Source organism: Aythya fuligula, chromosome 16 (genome assembly GCF_009819795.1).
Source record: "Aythya fuligula isolate bAytFul2 chromosome 16, bAytFul2.pri, whole genome shotgun sequence".
Classification (NCBI taxonomy): domain Eukaryota; kingdom Metazoa; phylum Chordata; class Aves; order Anseriformes; family Anatidae; genus Aythya; species Aythya fuligula.
Window position 1 is genome coordinate 12,240,263 of NC_045574.1, and position 19,342 is coordinate 12,259,604.

General features: G+C 40.8%; 1 protein-coding gene across 1 annotated transcript in view; it reads left to right on the forward strand.

The window, feature by feature from the left end:
• CDH4 (cadherin 4) overlaps nt 1-19,342 on the forward strand; it is a 453,267-nt gene that overhangs the window by 257,634 nt on the left and 176,291 nt on the right. The window contains exon 3 of the mRNA XM_032198199.1: nt 18,902-19,125. Within this exon, the coding sequence (XP_032054090.1) occupies nt 18,902-19,125 (224 nt within the window). The remainder of the gene's footprint in view (nt 1-18,901; nt 19,126-19,342) is intronic.

The window sequence follows — 19,342 nt, forward strand, 5'->3', positions numbered from 1 at the left end:
TAAGTTTTAATGCTTAGAGCTAGCAGAATGCAAGAATAGGATAAGAGTTACTGCTTTTTCTCTTTGCTTATCTTAGTGTATTCTTTGCAGACTTTTCATCATCTTTTGCCCTTAATTTGCCACTTGAACACTGTCAGGAAACTGCCTAATATGAACAAATAATGTAGGAAACCTCTGGTCAGAAGGTTGCTATATAGGTGCCTACCAGCTTTGGATGCCCTAAACCTGCTAGGTCTCAGTTGGCTCTTCTTTGTTCCCTGTTAGAGTTTCCAAAGATGAAGTGTTGGTATTTGCTTGCCAAGCGATGTGACTTTTCAAAATGAATACTCTTTGGCCAAGCCAAGGACCTTCATCTTTCAGTCTTCCCTTTAGATATCAGCTTGAAAACCAGACAATGGCAACAGAACCAAGATTTTCAAGACTGTCACCACCAGACATGGGAGTGAGAGGTTGGAGAGGGCGCGAGCACTTTTGTTGGCTCTTCTGTGGGATGTGGAGTAGTAGGTGAATACAATTTAATAATGCCTTAGGTGCTTTCCTGACATTTCTAGATATTTGACTCTGCACAACTAAAGCTCTCTTTTAAATCAAAATGACCTAAGTGCTTTTCCTGTACCCAGGAATAGGGAGGTGATGTATGGAATGGAAGTAAGCCATCATTAAAAGAATGATTTTGTGTGTGCTCTACATTTCAGGTGTGAATTATTTTGGGGGGAAACATGCTCATGAGAGCAGGTCTGCCTGGAAGATGTCAATGTCAACTTGGTAAACAAGATTATAGGGTGAGCAGAGGCTATTAATTATTGATGGTCACTGGAAACTGGCAGATGGATATGTACACCACTGCTCAATCCACTGTGACTTAAATGTAAATGAAATTTAATGTAAAATCATGTATGATTGACAGCTCATCAGCTATGGGCTAAAAACAGCTAATGTGCTGGTGGGAGCGTTGGCTTTTCATTTCTCGGGTTTCCGTGGCTGGCTTCTCCACAACTAGAGCCTGAGATGTCCCTAGTTTGTAACTCAGAAATATCGGCTTTCCAGTAAAGATGAACAATAAATCAGAGGAGAAAGGAGGAGGAGGTAGTTTGGAAGGGAAAGACTGTTTCAGAGGATAAGCTTTCTACCTTTAAAGCTCACAGAGTTTGCAAGATAAGGGTTTGCTCATGAAGAAATTTATCCATTCAGTTCCTAGTAATAGCGATTGGTACAAGTCGTCAATCATTGTCAAAAACCAGCAGTGGCACACAAGGACAAGAAGTGTGTGAAGTGAGCTGCAGAGCAATAGCTCACTGTTTTCTCTTGCACCAACTGAGCATAGCCAAACGGGATATTGGTCCTTTGCTGCTTAAGCAGCCAGAAATAACAGGGTAGACAGCTAACATATAATATCACCGCTCCATGGGGGTGTCGTGTAGCACAAATACCCAAGGAGGAGGGCTGCATAAACATATGACAGTGGTTTTAAACAAGACAGCCTGTATTTTTCTTTCTGAAACTACTAGTTGGCAGGATCTTCCCCAGATGGTTACATTCCTCCCCACTACCTTTTCATTTTACAGCTTCAGTACCTTTGGTGCTCAAGGAAATAAGTGGCTAAAAAGCCAAGCAGGTAGGTGCCAGGCAGGTTTCCTGGCTGTGTACACACGCCCTGTTGCATATCCCACCTTCTTGTCCGTGTGCAGCTTTATGACCTTATTTTCATCATGTGAGGACACAGGCCACATAATATTGGGGGGGGGGGGATCTGCGGGGGAATATCCTGCAAAGCAGAAAGACTTGCCCATGGCCGCTGGGTTCAGCCAGGTTCAGCCCCAAGGTGCTCACATGCCTAACTGCTCAGAAAATGGAAAGGTTTGGAGATTGGCTTGTAGCAAGTTGGCTAGATCGAAATGCTGGCCATCAGGGAAAAGCAATGGCAGGAGGGAGAGGTGGTCTTGAGAGTCTGTGGTTGGAGGGGACTACCCCATAGCACTGCATCTGGCCATCACGTGCCTGGGCAGGAAGGGGAGGCTGGCAGTGGTTGCTCCCGAGGTAAGACAGACTGCAAAAGTTTGCTGATTTTACTTTGTTTTTTATAAACTTTCAGGAAGACATGAAGATTAGCTATGCAGATGTTAATCATCTTTATTCTAGGCTTATGTTGTGGCTGGTGGGGGTTCAGTGGAGCTCAATGTCTGTCCCATCATCTGCGTAACAGCTTGGTTGTGAAAGCAGATAGCACTGGCTGGTCAGATAAGAGCGACTGCAAATGGCTTAATAGAATAATTTGCAGCGTAATTAACTGGCTTTTGCATGCAAGTGTGGTGAATGAACATCAACTGGTGCTATGCTTGAGCATAAAAATAATCAAGGTCACGTATTTCAGCACTGAAATGTGGGATATCTTTAAAAGTCCAGGACCGTGATGTTTTATGCAGCCAAAAGAAAGTTGTTAATATTTCAAAGAGCCAGAATCAGAAGGGTTTGTTGATGTTTGCATCCACTTCTGGACAGTTTTCAGTAACTGTAATTTGGGTGACAGACTGTGGGCTCTTCCTAGTGTTTATGTGCAAGGAAAAGAAAGTCATTTTCTGTTTTGCCAACCATGTTTCAAACAGTAAAATGTCTCTAATACTTATGAGAAACTCTTAGACATCAGAATAATCATAGGAACACCCCAGTGGTTGATAAGAACCTTCTTCAGACAATGTGGCTGGTGCTGTTTGGTGGTGGGTTTCTTTTTCTTTTTTATTTTTAAGTGGAAATTTGGTCCTGTTGAAGCTTCAGAGGATTTTTCATGGGTAGTTCCTCTTTTCTTTGCTGACTTTTCTTATCACTTTTTTTATTATTATTTGCCCAGTGGTCTGTATGCATTGTTCATACTGTTTGTTTTAAAGGTCAGAAATGTCATTAAAACTGTGTGGTTTTATGGACTGAATAATATCTTTCTTGTTTCTTATTTCAACCTTTCACATGCTTTTTATTACACAAATGTAGAAGCTGGTTACTTGTAGTTAAGCCCCCAATTCCCCAAAATGTTGTTTTTAATTAATTCAGGTATAGCACCTGGTAATAGAAATGAAATTGCTAGTTGATGCAGCATTTATTGCCATGGCAAGTATGGAACAGAAGGCAAAATTCTTCATGAAACTGTGCTAATTTCCATAATATAATATGTTATTAGGTCAATTCACTCATAGTGGTGAGGGTATTAAAAGCAAAAAAAAGAAGGAAAAATCTGCTTGCAGTCTAAGTCAATAGTATGAGCCATCCCTATACACAAATACTTGCTTTAATGGAGTTTATTCATGAAAGCAAATTTTGTAAAATATTTTCTATAAATTGAGTCTTTTTTTTTTCTTGTTTGGATGTTTGCTGTTTGTTTTTTTTTCTTTCTTTTTTCTTATCACATAGCAGAAAAGTAATGTGATTAATGAACAACTTGAGTTAATTGGAAAAAAGTGAGATAAAGGGATAAACAAGTGCCCTTTCTTCCTCATGTTTGCATATTAGCTTAAATTCAGACATGATCCACAATGAATAATTAAATATTAAAAATTAAAAGTGTGGTCATAGAAGTGCAGCATAAATAAGTGCATATGTGTTCTGTGGAAAGATTTATTTTAGTGGTTAGAATAAACCTTAAGGTGTAGTTTCATCACGTTACTAACGAAGTGTTTACATTGAGCTAGACATTACTGACAGCAGTAGCTGGCAGTCCTTACTAAAGCCTGGTTTTAAAAAAACTGCAAATGTGTGACTTTAAAGTGTTGAAGTGCTACTACCAGTGTTGGTAGCAGCACGTAAGAGCCAACAGAGTGTCCTTTTGGGGTCAGTGCCAGCTGCTCCCTTCACATCTGTAAGAAGAGGATGAGTCTGCAGCTCAGGTTTCTTCATGACACTCTGGTACCTATCAGTAAATTAGGATAATTATATGTTTAGGCTATTGATGTCTGTATAGTTCATAAACGAAAGGGGTATCAGGGTTGAGTAGGGCTTTCTTTGATACCATTCATCATGCTCATTTAACCTTTAAAATAAATCAGCCAGTCAATGTGTCTTTTTCAACTAATCAATAAAAAATAAAAAATAAAAAAACAAATAAAAAGGCATACTTCATAGTCGACTTTTGTGGCCTTACATGGCCTGACTTCGTGATGTCAGCTTAGAACTCTCCAAACTGAATTGAAACGAAAGGGACCAGACAGCACAATGATGGGAAGAGCTAAGAAAACTGCCCTGGAATGTGATTTTTTTAGTAGTATCTCCTCTAGTAAGAAACAAGAAGTAGTGGATGTCAGTGTGGATTTGAAAGAAGGGAAGATACCTGTTTGGATGAGGTACTTTAGAACTGAAAAGATGATTTTGAGCCAAAATATTTCTTACAAGTGTATTACTCCACCTCACAAGTTTGTCAGTGCGCAGACATGGGCTCAGCACGCTATCGGTGCTTTCTGCTTTCATATCTTTGCAATTTCGGTATCTGTGGCAAAGTCTATTTTTCATCGTACTCCCAGAGATTCTGTCACGTGAATAGGGTCATGGAGGAATTAACGAACACAGGATTTCTGCACAAGCACTTGGACCTGAGCTGCTCAGTCACTGCATTTGTTTTGCAGGGAGGAGGGCTGCTGGTCCTCATGGCTTTTCTGTAGGACCGCTAAACATTTTCAGCAGAGTCGATCATTTAATAGAAACATTATGACATTTCCAGAAATAGATTTCAGTCTTTTTGTAAGATAAGGGAAAGGCTGGTTGGGTTTGTCACATCCTTTGTTTTTTACAGAATTAGTTTTGATGGATGAAGCAGCGGCAGAAAGATCTGAAGTTCACAAGTGGTATTTATTTATTGCACTGTGTGTTCTTTTGTGGTGTTAGTTATTCAACCATACAAATCAAAAAGTTCCTTCTAAATCAACTTGTTCCCAGAAAGATCAAGAGTTTCATGAGGAAAAAAAAAAAAAATCCTAAAAACCTCTCAATATGAAAGCTTCTAACTACTACATTCATTATTGTATTACTTTTTCCCCAGGGGAGATACGATGTTTTATTCTTCTGGCACAGTCGGTATGTCCGTTCTGCTGAAAAAGTGCCACCTTCGATAGCTTCTTTAAAATGTTGACACCTGACCATCAAAACTAGTTCAGCATCCCGAAAACAATTCCTGTGAGCAGAATGGTACAATAACAAGTGAGTTTTGGCCATTACCATGCTGATTAACATTAGCAGCAGTAGTCAGTTTTGTGTGTCATTTCCTTTGCTTTTTTTACTGAAAGAAAAAGCAATTTCTTTGGTCTGTTCCCATTCAGGAAATCAAGTAAGTACTTGCTTGCAAAACATTGGTTTCAGTGGTACTTTTACTTTGTCTAAATATTCAGTAGAGGGCTTTCTTCAATAAAGGCCATGCACATATTTTTGTGGGTTTGTACTATTTTTAGAACTACATGCAGCTTTCAGTTTGTAGTAAATAGCTTGGAAAAACATCTTGATGGATAAACCAAATACAAATGTAATAGTTACAAGATCTAGTTATAATTAAAATCCAGGGGGAGAGAAGAGATGCAATAAATCAGAGTGTATATGAACCAGATGTTGTCTATTTTGGGCAGCAGTGGGAACTCCATGTGGCTCTGAGAGATGAGGCCGACGCTTTGTGGACAACAAAATACGCTTTTCTAACAGCATCTGCCTGCCTGTGTTGTGCCAGAATCCACCCACCTCTGTCATTAGCTGCTCTTCATCCTAAAGGTGTCTTCCTTTTAGCCTTCTGCACTTGTATAGTTTATGTGACTTGGTAGTTGTAAAAAGCTTTAGAAATGGGAAGGAAAAAAAAAAAAATATCACCTGTAAGAGAGAATCTGCATAGGTAGTGGGCTGCTGCCAGAGAGGAATTGCATCCTGCCTCAAAGAACTGTGCCATCGCTATAACCATTTTGCAAAAACAGGTCTGTTTTAAAAGCAAAATGAGAAAAAAAAAAAATCTGATATATCAAGGCTGATGCTATCTGCTCTCAGGAGCAATTTGATCATAACCCTCTTTATATCTGTCTCTTCCCCTGCCTGAAGTTCCCTACCTTAAAATGAATTTGTTCCTGAGACTACTCACAGGGGTAATCTAAACTGGTCCTCACTGTCAATGACACGTGTATAATGACATTTTACTGCTTGTCTTAGCCAGCCTGTCTGAAGAATCCTACTGCTAATTGTTGCATTATGAGCTGCCCGCAGCCCCAGGAGACAAGGCAGCACCGGGGCCGCAGCACCGTGGGATGGGCTCGTACCTGGCTGTAGGGGATTCACATCCATCCCACTAAACATCCCTACTCCCTGCTGTCCCCTCCAAAATGCCTGGCGAAACACAGGGCAAGGTGGGCTCTGCCCCACTGCTCTGCAAACCGGCTGCTACCAACAGGGGGTAAAATGCAAATTTTATTGCAGCAAGACAATGTTTTCCTTTTGGATTCTGGGTTTTGTGTGCTTTTGGAAAGCATTTGGCAGCCACAGCAAGTATGTTTACAAAAAGAGCAGAACTGGTAAAGTTCAGGTTCGTGTTTGGATTCAGCCCCAGCAAACTGAAGCTGAAGCTGTGCCAGACGTTTGAAGCTGCCAGACGACAGTTCATCTCAAACAGAAAGCTGAAGAGGGGGAAAGAAATTTGTCAAATGTATTCCATGTGGAATTTCAGGCAATTTAATTTGATTCACTACACTCTGAAATGTCTTGGACTTCCCTATTGTTTCTTTACTTTAACACTAAATTTGATACCTTCTGGGATCGGCAGTGCTTTGTGCTGCATTTGTCACGTCCTCTAATTTACTGGCTTTAGTCTCTCTTTGTTTTAATTGAGGATAGCGAGCCCTGCCAAAAGCACTCTGTCAACTTTAAGGTCGTTTGAGTCCCGAGGTCATTCTTCAGGGGAGGTCAGTGCTGCCTTTCGGGTGGGGACTGCTGCAGTAAGAAGGGATGAAAGGGGTACATGTGAAGGGGGGGACGAAAAATGATGGAAAAACCTCATCTGCTTACCTCCATCCAAAACACCAGCAGCTGAGCCCATGGCTGCAGAGACATAGATGTCAGGACATGGCCACAGCAGGGTGGTCACTTGGCCAGTGACCAACGTGGGAAAGCGTGGAGCTGTGTATGATCATGGTGCCCCTTCTGCTGTGAATTTCCTGCTGTGTGGGTGAATTTCCCATGAAGTCAGTGGGCATTTCAGCCTGGCCCCAGGACAGGAGCATCACGGCTCTCTGCAGCAGTGCAGCCCCTCTGTCTCTCGACGTGCCCAGTATTTATTACCTGTCGAAGTGCAGCTCCAGCATCACGGCCACTTCTTCAGCTCCCTCTGACCAAGTGCCAGAAACAGAACCCAGAGCCTCTGGATCTGTAAATAAAGCTGCCTGAATTTGTCCAAACGTCAAAGCAGAGGAGTACACAGAGTGCCAAACAGTGTTTGAGTCCATATAATATTAATTTCTCTTGAAACCTGAACTCTTGTGTAGGCTACAGCTGAAGGAAAGGACTATTGCTGGTTTTGTACAGACAGACAAGCAGAGGTGCACAGGCTGCAGGTGAAACATAGCCTTGATTCTTACAGATAAATATATATATATATAAATTCAATTCTAATATTCCTGCCTGAAACATCTAATTTGCTATATTGTGATTGGCCTCCCTGGATGAGTGCATGTTTGCTCCTGAGCCAGGCTCAGGAAGATAAGAACAGTCAAGCCCAAAGTTGTCATTGTTTACACGCAAGTCAAGTCAGTGAGGAGTTCAGTGTCTTTACTGGTACGTCTGATTTTTTCTTTTCCTGACATGTGCAGCCTCTGTTTCTAGGAGTTGAGAGTTTGTTTGTTTTTGAAGAGCAGGAGAAGAGAAGAGCCGGAGGCTATCTGACACAGCTGCGGTCAGAGCATCTCTTTCAACTTCTCTTCCTAGGCTGCAAATGCCTGTGTTCACATTTTTTTTTCTCCCTGAAATTTTCCTTCAGCTCCCTGTGTGTTTCAAATACCGTTCTGGCAAGTTGCAATAAGATAGATCTGGGCAGAGGAAGAATCCCTGGAGGTGCGGGGCTGTTATCAGTGGGGCTGGTGGGGATGGCTGCAGTGGTGCAGATGTTGTGCATGCTCTCCCGCCTCCCACCACTGCTCCACACCATAGATGATTCTGATAGTGGTAGTGCTGGGGCTCTCTGCTCTGCCCAGAATTGATTAGGGGAAGGTGCTTGGTGCGACACACCCCAGGTTTCCCTCAGTCCATTCCACCCTATAGCTTCTTACGGTGATGCTCCTGCATGGGAGGGTGGGGTCTTTAACCTAGAGGTTGCCCTGCAATTACATAGGATCCTCCCTTTATAATTATGGCATTAGGCTGCTGTAAAATCTGTAGCTTTTCCTCAAGAATCATGTAGTGATTCTTAAAATCATGTAGTGATGCTTAAAATCTTTTCCCATGTAGGTAGTTGGACAAACATGGGAGTGTTGTGAAAATCATTAGCGCTACGGGTAAAACGTCCAGATAAAGTGCCCTGGGATTTACGTACTCAGTGCTGTAGTAATAATAATTAAAATGCATACTAATGCAGGTAACTCCCACAACTTGCACTTTGCTCTGAAGCTGAGAAACTCATTGATTAATCCATGGGGTCAATCAGTCCATCTTGTTTGGAGAGTTAATCATAGAGAGCCTGTGCAACAGGACCAACACTGAAATAGGTTTGTTTACTGCTGCTTAATCAGAGAACCCAAACTCTCCTGTAGAGTGGTGAGAGGTTTGTTTCTACTTAGCCTTTAATTGCAAAATGATCTCATTAGTGCCATCGTGAATCTCGGTACTATCCTACAGATGCATGGAATTTAAAGAGCAAAGAGTAAAAAATGGTCGTCCATAAGAAGTTAACATTTGACAGGAAGTGCCATGCAGTTGATGTGATCAAAATATACTGAACTGGGGTTGTCTTTATTTGCATTTTTATCAAAAGCTACATCTGCTCAGCCCAATGGCTTTTGGTCTACCTTACTATTAAGAACAGAGGAGGACTGCAATAATGAAACTATGTCAAGGTTTTTAGCCAAAGATAAAAGTGTCTATTGAGAACAAGACTGGAAGCCAACAGTATATTTACTGTGGCATTCACCACAAAAAGGGGTAATCCTCTAAGTTATCCCAGCTCATGGTGCTGTTTTGCCCTTCCCACACAAGGGAATTCAGAACATATATGTGTTCTTCTTACTGGCCTCTGTCTCATTTATTATTTAATCATTTTTGAAATGTCTCAGGAGGGTGGAAGGAGAGTGATAGGATCTCAAACAGGCAAGGAAATCCCAGGCAAAGCAATTGTTGCCAAAATAGGTGCTGGAAAACCAGAGGCGAGGTTGCATACCCAGGGTAAAGTATTAAGCATAAAAATGTGGAAAGCAGCAACTGTCTCTAACATGGAGCGCTAATAGATGCAGGTTCGTGTTCCTGTACTGGGGGAAAGGCTCAGATTTGAGTTCCACATCATGCAAATCCAATACAAACTCACTGCCTTTTGAAATCTGGGTAGCATCTCTGCCTTTGTGGTAAGCTTCTGGCTTGGATTTAGAAGATTGGGGATCAAATGACTCCTCCCAGCACAATTTTAAATACCAGGAAGAGAATAGAGGGTAATATTCCCTTTACTAATACTGGTTTCTAATCAGATAAAAATAAGTGACAGTGTAGGAAGAATCCCTCAACTAACTGCCAGAACATGTCGATTTATCAAATTTTTTCCGCTGTTGCTCTTTTTTTGAGCTAGCCTCAGAGCTGACAGTGTGTGTTTTACAGTGCAGCAAGGTAGATTGATTGATCCTAAATAGAAAAGCCTTTGGGGTCTCGAGCTGATGTTTTAGCTTCAGAAAAAAAAAAAAAAAAAAAAAAAAAAAAAAAAAGAATAAAGCATGTTAATGTAGAGAAAGAAGCCTGCTTTAATTGGACCAACTCCTGGCTTGCTGAAAATTAATGGCTGGCTGGCTGTTGCCACAGTGATTCATCTTTTCTATCATGTTCTGCAGTCCTTCTCTCCAGGGGGTCTGTACTCCCCTCCAATTCCAATACCAAAAGTGAAATACACTTTTTTTTTCCCCTTCTTAAAAACATATATTTTAGTTGAATTGGCTTCAAGTAAATGAAAAATAGCACTGGTGGGAATATGAAGGAGGCAGGCAGTGTCTGGGAATTGGGTTTTGTTTACTGTAGGGCTGGTTTTGTTTTGTTTGAATGGGATTTAGATCTTTTTTTAATGTACTCTCAACTCCTCATTGCTACTGGCTGACTGTACAGGTGACAGAATGACTTTCTAAAGGATCCCAATTTCAGTGTGTTGAAATGTATTGTTCCTATTTCTTTTCATCTGGCCATAGAAACAGAAACCGTGTGTAAGCAAGAGCTGCTAAAACTGAATATAAAGCTGGAAAAGGCACTGAAAGCATTTAGGTGGCTCTGGAAATGAAAAGATGGATTTTCTGTACAGTTCTACCAAGCCCACAGTTTTGTTTTGCTTTGTTTTCAATAAATTACTGTGCATGAACAAGGATTGCAGCTTAAAACCTGTTGGAGGCAGTACTGGTTGTGTGAGGGCACAACATGAACTTGAACACGAGGTAGTTAGAAGTTTAATAATGTGTGCCCAAATCCTGTATGGATCATTTGATCGTGGAGGGGGTTGAGCTTTGGAACTCAAAGTGCGGAAATTCAAAATACATTTTTAAATGTAAAATACTTTCATGTTCCTTTTCAAATTTATCTTATTGCTGCTTGAGATAGATTTCTCCTCATTGGCTGCTGCAGAGGTGTTACTGGTTGACTAGCACATGGAGTCACTTCTAACACATATGCAAGAGGTTGGAAATGCCAGGATTTTTGTATTATTCCATATTCAATATAGGATGATTTACTGTATCTAAAGATTACAAGAAGATAAATAAAGAAAGATCTTGTTTAATGTAATTACAAATGGTAAATTGTTATGGTAATTTATTATTATTCCAGTAAGGCAAATATTAGAATTCATAGCTCAGAGATCATAAATAATCCTCAGAAAATTGGTTGTGATGTTTAACATTGACCTGAGATATGGAAAATGGGTAAAATTGCAGCAGTACTGCAAGAAAGTAACATAAAGAAAATGCTAAATCATGCTAAACATTTTCAGCAGCTGATACATGTTGGGCAGTTCATTAATTCTGCTAACTCATTCATTGTTTTTGTTTTTCACTCTGTGAACCCTTAAAGAGTAATCAATGCTTTACGAAGGGTGTGGATACGCACACTTTTTATACACATTTGTATACCAACCAACATACATCCATTTATTTCCAACGCTTTTCTGTATCAAAGCATTTTCTTAAACTGTACACTCTTAAACGTGATCACTACGGATATGTTTATTAGTCTCTGAAGTAGCTTTTTGAATAGCCGTTTTTACCTTTTACCAGTAAAGTTGGGTTTTCCCACAGTACTATGAATATTAAATAAAGACACTAAGAGTTTATTAGTGTAATATTTTTATAGGGATGTGGTTGAAAATGTAACCCATAAAATTAGTAATGACAGGTTGAAAATTATACATTATTTCTATCAGGTTTTACAGCTATCATTGTTTCTTGTTTTTGCATTGCTTTTCTTGTACAGGAGAAGAAGGGCTCTGAGTATTTTATTAACTGCAAAGCAAATCTAGTGCTTTGTATGATAATATTGGATTAACTGTAAGCAGGAGTGCGACAGAAATAGCACTCAGGACTTATATGTTTCATTGCTTGTAAGTGGAATGGCTCAAATTAGGTTTTGTTTCCACAAAACACTGAAACAGCAACATTTCCAAGTTCTTTCACAGTGCTTGAAAAGCCTGCTGTACCTGTATGTATTTGTTCTTTTAGTACAAGGGAAACAGGATCCTTTTGTCTTCCTCTCAGCATTAGCCTTTTGTACATAAAATATTTTGGTCCCAGAATTCCACCAAGCATTTATGTTTCTCCGTAGAACTCTGCTTTATTGAACAATTTCAGTAATAAGCTGTGTAACATTTCTTAATTTTTTAACCCAGTGCTAATTTGAAAATTTGCTTTTTGAAGTGTCTGTAAAAGTCCGTTTTCCCATTTAAAATTTTTCTCTCTTACATTTGGTTAGCCTATGTATGGGTGATTGAGGCAGTGCAGTCTAACAGTTTGAATAAGAAACTGTGAGCCTGAATTTCAGGATTCAGCTCCCAGCTTTGCTGTGGGTTCCAGTGTGGCCAGCGGGAATTCTCTTCACTGCAGTTTGTTCCCACTGATGTAAAAGAATTTCCTCACAGAATCATAGAGGGGTTGTGTGAGCATAAGGAAATATGCCTCGAAAATGTGTCCCTGTAAAAGTTTGCACTACGTACTTATTTTCTCAAATTAAACTTTCCAATGAGGCACAGCGCTCTTTGTTTAGCATTAGCACTTAACGGAGAAATCCGTTTGGAAGCATGCAGTGGGCTCACAGGGTGCTGAGGAACACGCAGGTATTTTTGCTTAACTGAGTGGTTTCATGCCTGTTCGTAGACAACAGGTTCCTGTCCACTAAGAAGTTCTGTTCTTGTTTGTTTTGTTTTTATTTTTGATGTGGTGACACACCGGCAAATGCTGACCAGGGCTACTGCCAGCCCCATGCAGGTGATGAGGGCTGGTGTGTGAGAGCATTGAGCTGGGAGTGCCAGGGCAGGAAAAGAAGCCATTTGCTAGACATCGCATAAAAGGGATGTTTTTGTACATGCTCAGGACTCTGCAGTTCACCCCAACATCCCAAATTTCCAGAGGTCGTAGTTAAGCCATCCCCATATTAGAGGTGTTTGTGAGGGTGGACTTGGCGGTGCAGGTTCATCACAAGCACACCAGGCGTACGGGAAGCTGCTCAAGAGACACGACCTGAGGGAGAGAGAGGATCCTACTATAAATAGGGGTATGTATTTGCTGCTTTGAAGTTCATCAGGAACAAAACAACTTTGCAGTGCTAATACTTGAAACCATGGTGAAAACAGAGTCCTGGAGGGACCCGTATCCTGAACCATGGGCTTATGGCATGCCAGGGGGTATATCCTAATAAATAAGTGTTATCCTTCTAGCTCTTGCAGCACTGTGCAGCTTGCCAGAGGGGGCACTTTTTAATGGACTAGGAGAAGTTAAAGGAGAATCCAGAAGGATAAGGCTTAAAGTGAATTCTTTGGTTTATACCATTTATAGTCTTATTAAATTCAATGTATTTCTCAGACATTTGGAGGGCAAGGCGGTTCAGTGTATTCGTACATCTTTCAAGATCCTCACTTGATCATTTGACTCTGTCCAGCTAGCTTAACAAGCTAAATAATAAAAGGGAACAATGCAAAACTTGTTGAATTTTTTTTTACCCTGTGTCTTTTTTGAAGAAAGATACCATTTTTTTCCTTAGATGCCCAGCAGTTTGCTGCAGACTCCTGCAGTTTCTCTGCCCATCACTCAATACCTATTTCAGCATATCAAATTGTTGTATTTCCTCCTTTCATAGAGAAGCAATTAAAAATGATGAGGGTAAAGGGTTAAACCTAAAAGCCTGCTAATGAGGGTGCCTTCTTGGTTTTCTTTTCATCAGGCATTTGATGCTGTTTTCAGCATAAGCTTTCGATAAGCATCACTGAACATTTTTCCAGAGTATATTAAAAAAAGTTTTTTTTTTTTTTTTTTTTTACCGTCCTGTAAAAATGATAGATGCGTGGCTCTGCTGTTTATCTGAAATCCTAATTACTGATGCTCCAGCTTTTGAATGTTAAATTCATGCAGTGTTCTTTAGACTTCAAACTGGTCAAAGAAAGATAGATTTGTGTCCACAGAGAGACCTAAGTCTGGTAAACAGAGCCAATGTTTGTTTATTTATTAAATTATTTTAAAGTCAAGAGTTGCATCAACTTCAAATTGCATAGATTTACAGCTTTCTAAATGAATTTTAAAAAATGATTTTCTGCCATTGAATGAAATTTTAGTTTCTGTCTTGATGAGAGCATAGAGTAGAGGTGAGGTGGAATTTGAAAATATGGAAGACACCTCCTTTCCTTGAGTTATGGTATTTAGTACAGAACAACGTGTTTTTTTCCAAATGTATACACAAATATTTGAAAAAAATATTAAATATATATATATGTGATTCTATATGTATATCCATAGAAAAATACATATGTGTGTGTGTATATACATATAAAAACTGTTTCCTAGTAGTCATGTAACATTCCAAAGAATCATTTTCACAGGGAAACAAGGAGGATGAGCATAGGATTACTAATGGCAGTCCTTGCGACCATGTTGTGAAAATGTGAGCAGTTCATCTTTACTGCATCTGTGCTGTGTACAAATGGTGCCTAGAGCAATAGCAGCAGCGGTACCTAACAGCAGCTCAACGTGGTGGTCCCTAATATTCAGGCCCTGATGAGTTTCTGAATTGTCTTCGCTCTGTGGTTGAAGTGATCTGCAAAGTTAAGCTCTCTTATTAGTAGTGGCTGTAGGAGAACATTTGCATTGAGATTTGTTTGTGGACGTCCCCCACAGCTGCCTTGCCTCAAACTGAGGGAAAGCAGAGGGCTTAGTTGGAAGGATGATTAGCAATTTTTGAGGCATTGATTGTACTCCCTTACACAAGACAATGAATGACTGTGGGTTTTGCAGTATGTTCTGGGAGTGAGGCAGGGTCTTTACTGGTGGAATAGTGGAAGTTTCTATTTGAATTTAGTACTGAGTTTTGTACATCACCTGACAGTCACAGGGATTCAGCAGTTAATTAAAGATTTCAGGTGGTACTAATGTACAGTGGGGTTTTCTGAGAGCCATATCTAGTTTTCATTGTTGTGAGAGATGCTTTGGAGTTCAGTGGTGGTGTCCTTGGAGCCACCGAAGGTGCGTTCACCCATGGCCACAGTGGTTGCAGGGCCTCAGCAGTGAGAATAGCAGCACCCACAGGGGTGCGGCAGGGGATCAGCCTAGGCTTTCTGCACTGATTTATTAAAGCATTTTTTTCTGACATGCAATCGTGTGTCATCTAATTGAGAACATAAATTGCTGCCTGTCATGGTGCATCGATTAGTCAAAAACTTGTCACAAAAGCGTCGGTGCATTTCATCACGGAGAGGTTGAATTGCAGCAGTGTCGAGTTCCTACCTGGCTTTTGTAGTAGCAGCGAGGCCTAGGACAGCACTGTGGGACATGCCACGTCACCTGGCCTGGTTTTAAAACACTTCCGTACTGCCACATATGTCCCCAGAGTCCCTCCATGCAGCTTGTGGGGTGCCACTTGGGTGAGCCAGGGCCTATTTGCTGCCTTCCAAGCCATCGTGTGAGGTGCAGTCCCCAGCAGTGACTGTGTTATAGAATTCCTATGTCCCTGAAAGCTTCCTGTGCTTGCAGCTCCTAAAGCCTCTTCAGAGGAGCTGGCTGTGTCTGATTTATTGCCGAGCATTCATCTACCTGTGCTACCTGGGAAGAGCAATGTGGAGCAGACATGTTGCTTGTTTAAAAAATTAAACTTAATTTCTCTCAGGATTTTCTCTGTCTCTAGTCAAGTTTGTTTTAAACTAATGGAAGTAATTAGCAAGGCACAGAGGGACTTTGTCTAAGAGGTAGCCATTTTTAGATAATGGAGCATAAAAGTCGACACAGTGACATATGACACCAGAGCAGCATATTGGAGCAATGCGCTGTGTCTTAAGCAGATGTTTAAGTACTTTGAGTCCTGAAATCACTACATACATGTATAGGAAGGGATTTATTTTATTTTTTTCTCTCAGACTACTAGTACACTGTGGGGCTTTCTTTTAATCTCAATAAAATCAAAGTAAGCTCTGAATTGTTTTTAATGTGCAGTCATTATCACTCCTTTCTCTCTTCTTCAAATGTCTTTTCTTATATGATATGTTGGTACTTCAGGAGGTATAGATAGAAGTCGCTTTTTTGCACTGCCATTATATAGCAGAAGAGTGCAATAATACACCAATTGATGTACCTTCTTTCTAATAATGCTGATGGCATAGAGCTGAAAATAAATAACGCATTAGCAGCGAAGCACTCAGTGTGTTCGCACATATTTGTTATAGCTGTGAATGCAAGGGAGATTTTCAGAAGTTCCTGATAGATGAAGCACAGCAGGGTGGTCTCGAGGGGTGGTGAGACCTTCCCTGCTGGTATCAGCCACCTTGTGGGTCTCCGAGGCCGTCACAGCTGCTCCAGGTGTCCAGTGCTGGTTCTTGCAGCTGCCAGTGACTCTGTGTGTGACCTCATTCAGTGCTTTCATGAGTTGCTATATTTCAGGCTAGTCTAAACTAAATGAAGGCAATGGACAGGCTTGTTGGCTATGTTTTTACTGTTAGAGTGAGTACCGGCACAGGTCTGAGCACTGGCCTGGGATTGTCCCTATGGTCAAGTCAATGATAGCACAGCAGAGTTTTGGAGTTAATGTGGTCCATGCGTTATTCTCAGTCAATCATTTAGAAGTAAAAGAGATAAGAAGTTTTGATCTAATGGAGATGAGCCGTTGTGTGCTAGTTGACCTCAAGGCAGAGCACTGACTTGAGTGGACTGGTAGTCATTGGCACCAGTTGGGCTTGGCCCATGAATTTCATGGCATGTGAAAATTCGAGAGGCGCCTGAGCTCCAGCTCTGGCAATGCTGAAGTTTGAAGCCTCAGCACGGAGTCATAAATCTTTTTAAAGTTTTGCTTCAAGTTGTATACATGAACTTTGAAGTTTGAGATGATTTTTAGCTGCTCTGGGAACCATGGAAGTGTAAGCTTTCATGGTTTTTTTGTGTCTTCTTTCTTTATTGAGCTTGGTGGAAGTCTTACCTTCATAAGACAGAGATCCTCCACTCCAGATTGCTGAATCTTCAGTCTTCTATCTGCACCTTGCTCTGACACTCACTGACTGAAAGCAAGATGCCAAGAGATTCAAACTGTGGTCAAAGTGGCAATTAAGTTATATCCTGTCCCTTACAACAATGGGGGCCAATGTTTCATTCAGACTGTGAGTAATGCAGGAGATGCTGCTTCCTATTACACCAAAAACCATTTGTTATGCTTCTGGAGATAGAAAGCAGAGTTAACTGGTCAAATGTCTGGACTAAAGCATTTCAGATGAGATAGACATGGAGGTTATTTATTGCAGGCTGAATGACAGTGAAAGATAAAGACAGGCAGTTTTGATTTCCAAAACAAAACTAAGGGACTTTTGTTTTCCTTGGCTTTCCAGAATCTAGAGCTGTAGTCTATAATGATGAAATTGCTTAAAAGCATTACCCACACTTTTTTTATATACTAGGTAACATTAGCCATCTTCTTTTTTGTAAATCAGTGTGTGACAGTTACTTTGTGCTGAATAATTTGCTATTATATATATATTATATGCTATAATATATATATATTTACACACATAAAGAAGTACTAATGTGGCTTAAATAAATACAGAGCCTGAAAAAGCCTTTGTAGATGTATGGTTATGGCATGATCACAGCACCCCAGTTATGGAAAGAAGTTCCACCACGATCTGCTCCTCTCACTTCTCTATGGCATGGTGGTACTGGGGGCTTTTCAGTTAGCAGTTTCCTTGCTCCTTTTTCTTTCCCCTTTGGCATCCCCTGGGTGTTTTCCTTTAAATCCAGATTAGTCCCTGATTCAGCTCAAAGCAGCACTGCACAAGCAGTCAGCTATGGTACAGGGAGAAAGAGATGGCTGGGGTCAAACTGGCCCCAGGAGCTCCTCTAGCCTGGATTGCCTCTGCATCCCTTCTCCCACCACAGCCAGTCTAAGCAGGACTCATCTTACCTTGCTTTTCTTCTGCAAAGTGCCTGCCAAGGCAACATCAAACCTGGGCTAGATGGTATTCCTTATCTTGGAGCATTGCTGCAAAGCTCTCGGAAATTGCAGCATTACAGAGCTCATGTAACAGGACTAGCTAGGAAGCTGTATATCCATTCACACTCACTTGAGATATTTTTACGGGTACAATATGTTTTCTTTCACCACATGTGTGTTCCACCCCGTGGATTACTTGAATGGCAGAAAGTGTTTTGTTTCCTATGTGATTAGCTGCAGGTTCAATTTCTATCAGATTTGTCAATTTTGTCATACAATAGTTTGTTTTTTTTCCAGCCTAATGTATGTGACATGCTTCATAATGCCAATAAAAACAGTTTTCAAACTAGACTGTAAATGAATTTGACCAAAAAACGCCAAAAATAAAAATACCAGCCATTGGGGAGCTTGGATCTGACAGTGTAAGCTTTTAAATGACGAGTTGTGGTTTGTGAAGCAAAGTTTTACAGTTCCTCTTTGCTGTAGCTGCAGTGTGTGGAGTGGTCAGCCAGGGTGGGATGGGAGCTCTGGTTGTGGGTACCTGCTTCCAGCAGTGAATGCGCTCCCCAAAATGGTTTTAGTTTTTCTTCATGTAATTTTTTTTTGCCTCTATATTTCTGATAATGGAATTGTTCTGGGCTTTTAAATTTCAGTTAAGAATGTGCAAATAGGCTATCTGGTAAGTAGGTTATTGAAGGGTTAGGGAAATGGAGAACATTTCGTGCAAAAAAATACCCACAGTGTGGGTAATAGACTCCAGTCGAATTTAAAAGATAATGGCAACAAGGGAGAAATCCACTTGTAGAAATGGGGAACAGCTGTGTTTGAGATCTAATGAAACTGTATCAAATACTTTAAAAATGGCTTACAACTTCTTCCCCTGGGAATGGAGATAAAGCACAAGAGCACTCCTGAAAGGTCGAAGAAACAGTTAAATCATTTCCTTGATGGTTATTAGAGATATAGAAGACATCAGTGAAAATTAAATGTCTGAAACTTGTATTTGATTGCTTTTCTTATCACGCCAATCTCACACGTTTCTTCCATCTCTTGCTCTCTGTTCTAGTAAAATTTAATAACTGTGCCGGTAACAAGGGAGTTCGGTATGAAACCAACAGCTTGGACTTCAAGGTGAGAGCAGATGGGACCATGTATGCTGTCCACCAGGTGCAAATGCCCTCAAAGCAGCTGATCCTGATGGTGACCGCCTGGGATCCCCAGACCCTGGGCAGATGGGAGGCGATCATCAGGTTTCTGGTGGGAGAGAAGTTGCAACACAATGGACACAAGGTAAGGTATTTTCAGAACTTGTTTTCCTATTTCATTCTTCGTTTGCCTCTGTTCCTTAAGCCTTTAAAAGTCACGTGCAGCATAGGATTGTTTGTGTCATCTGGTCTGTGCTTCCAGGGCATGTGTCCAGGTAGAAAATGGCACAAGCAGCAGCAAATTTCATGCAAATATTCTTTGATCCTCCCTGATGTAAATGATTTTACGTGGCCAGTGGGGA